The following is a 3,007-nucleotide window of genomic DNA, read 5'->3' on the forward strand; positions in this document are numbered from 1 at the left end:
AAAACGTCTTACATTATGGGACAGAGGGAGTACTTATCAATGATTTATGAAACAAGTTTTGCTCGGAAAATTTTATTTAAATCAATACAACTTGCAGTTCTGCCTTCTCCAATTGGTTAATATAATTATAAACTTATAAATTTATAAACAGTTTAAGTTGAAAGAAATTAACTTCTTGCCTAGAGATGAATGTGTATGCTGCTCTCAAATCCCAATTCTAATAAAGAGGCTTTTTGCAACATGAGCTAGATCTGTTGGTCCAGTATTTGTTTAGGCATGTCATATAGTCGTGTGACTTTTCTTATCTACGATGACCTTAGAGACCAAAACACCCCATATGTTAACATTGATGTGAAACATGATAAGTATGATTAAGCAACCCAGAACTCAAGAGCAGGGAACAAAGAAGTGCATGAACTATGCAAAGAACCATCTGCGTATTACATCTAGTGAAAGTCTACATTGATTGCTATGTACTCATGTAGTGTGAAGAACGCTCTTATATTATGAGACAGAGGGAGTATAAGTCAATGAATTTATTTATTGAAGCACTCACAGAATTGCCATCATTTGAAGATATGCGATGTAGCTTGTCATCCGATCACCTGAGACAAAAAACAGAGTTATAAATTTCTCATATCGTTGTAGCCGTTAAAACACTAATACAGCTATTATTCTAGTCACCAAAATACATGAGCTACTCAAATAAAGATTCAAAAGCCTCTCACTCTGAATATATTTTCCATACATAGAAAATTCCTCCAACCAGGCTCTAACAGTACGATGGGTCTACAAAATATTTTTAAATAGACCAAGTACACAAGAAATAATGTAACTACAAAGAGCCTCAATTAAATTTATCTTGCTTTTTTAAGGGGTTAAATTTGTCTTGCTGAAAATGTAAGCAGCTAGCATTAAAAAAGATGCTTCATGCTAGTAATACTCTTCTTATGTTTTCTTTTGTCTTGTGTGGTCTTTTTTTTTTTTAGAAAATGTAGAACCATCATCTGTAATCTTAGGGACGCTGTGTGGTACGGTTGTTTCATGCACCTACGATTTATATCTCTATCTCTATCTCTTTCCGGCCATATGGGATTACTTGCTGCATGCACTGGATGAATTTTAGCGTTGATATGACCACGTCACGTGCATGGGTTTTGGGCTTGATGTGACCACATGCATGGGAGTAGTAGATCATGTGTCTAGTTGCATAGGAATAGGTGACCATTTTGTTCTCTTACTGGCTGGTCTAGCCATTTTTTTCTGCTTGCATGCGTATAACATGGTAGGTATTGCCAGAATTTTCAAGAGTTCATTTTTGGAGTTTAATGTAGCTGATTTTCCCTCAGTTTTTTGTATGCGTGCCGTCAATAGCCTTGACATATAATTTTTGTTAATGGTGCGCTAAGTTGTTGTCACAATTTAAAAGAAGATAATAAACACTGATCAACTCACCTTGAATGAATATTATAGTGAAAAAGGAAAGGAGAAACGGAAAAGCTCACTTAAGCCTTCAAGGTCATCTTTTGAAGCGAGATGAGATCAAAAAAGAGATGGTCAAATTCCTGAGAGGAGACAGCGGATGATACCATGCTCGTGGCGACCTCGCAAGCGCCCTGCTGCACCATGCTCTGGGCGACCTCGCCAGGCGCCATGACACACTCTCATGACGCTTCGCGTAGGCGAAATCCATGCTACGGTTTCGTCGTCCCCTGAGGCCCTGATGCCGGGCGTGAGATCATAAAGACACGACGCCTCTTTTGCGTCTACAACATACAATCCGCGAGCATGAGGCAGCTCACGGGGCGCCACGCCAGGGTGCATGGCCAAGAGCGAGCTGGACAGTCGTTGTATGCTCAGTTTCTTGCAGCTGCGCGGAGGTGGGCACACGGGAAGCTGGGGGCGCCATATCGCGTCCGCTTCGACAGTAGCCTAGCCGAGGCGCCATATCGCGTTCGTTTCGATAGCACGGGGCGACGGGGCACCGGCGGTCCGGGTGGGCGCGGGTCGAGGCGCAGGCAACACGGGGCGACTGGCAGCCTGGCAGGTCGAGCACGAGGCACGCCTGTGCGGCATAGGATGGCGGGTTGCCGCAGCCGATGGCCTAGGCAGGCGTGAGATCGAGCCGGCGGCAAGCTGCGAGCTCGAGCTCGGAAACATTATCATCGCATGCACTCGCGACGACGTTGATGACACAGATGACGGCGACGCCGCGTCGCCGTGGCCCGAGTTCTGTCATAGCTTCCTCTCCTCCGCCGTGGCCTCCGCAGTTAGCACATGCCTCCCGTACACCGTCTCCACTTTGCATGCCGCAGTGATCTGGTTGTGATAGCACATGCCTCCCGTACACCGTCTCCACTTTGCATGCCGCAGTGATCTGGTTGGCGATCACAATCGGCCAGCAGGCGATGGGGCAAGTGAAGAACCGGCACGCGATGGGGCAAGTGAAGAACCGGCACGCGATGGGGCAAGTGAAGAACCGGCAGGTTGCGGTGGTGGGAGGGGTAGAGAAGCCCATGCAGGCTGCAGCCATCCCTCCAACGGCGGACGGCGTGTGATATATTGCTTCCCCTTATGCGACATCGCTGCGGCGCCGTCGTGTTGCCAGATCTCTGCACCTGCGACGGATCATAAACTCAGCACGAAATGGAGTGATCAGGAAAAAGGAATCATCAAGGAGAAAGACGGAGGGAAGGAGAGACATGAGGCGAGGGCATCCTGCCGCCGCTGCCCTCTTGTGCTGCCGTTGCTCGCTGCATCCTGCGGACCCCCTTATTTATACGTGAAGGATGCACATCTAAGAAGAAGGCAACCGGCAATCCAGAATCAACCAACAAACCGGCCGGACAGCGTGTCGACACCAACCGCCCATACACCCATGCATCAGCGGCAGTCCAACAAAAGATAAACACGTAGGGCAAACTCAGATAAAGCACCAGACCAGCACCGCATGCAAGGTCCATCCAAGAAAAGAAAGAAAAAAAAGACTGGAAACATCCAGCGAGGG

At 47.2% G+C, this 3,007-nt stretch overlaps 1 protein-coding gene across 1 annotated transcript in view; it reads right to left on the minus strand.

Annotated features, from left to right (window-relative positions):
• Positions 1-2,655: 2,655 nt before the first annotated feature.
• LOC125535062 (MEIOTIC F-BOX protein MOF-like) overlaps positions 2,656-3,007 on the minus strand; it is a 3,142-nt gene continuing 2,790 nt past the window's right edge. The window contains exon 3 of the mRNA XM_048698118.1: positions 2,656-2,760. Within this exon, the coding sequence (XP_048554075.1) occupies positions 2,656-2,760 (105 nt within the window). The remainder of the gene's footprint in view (positions 2,761-3,007) is intronic.

This window comes from Triticum urartu, chromosome 2, assembly GCF_003073215.2.
Source record: "Triticum urartu cultivar G1812 chromosome 2, Tu2.1, whole genome shotgun sequence".
Lineage (NCBI taxonomy): Eukaryota > Viridiplantae > Streptophyta > Magnoliopsida > Poales > Poaceae > Triticum > Triticum urartu.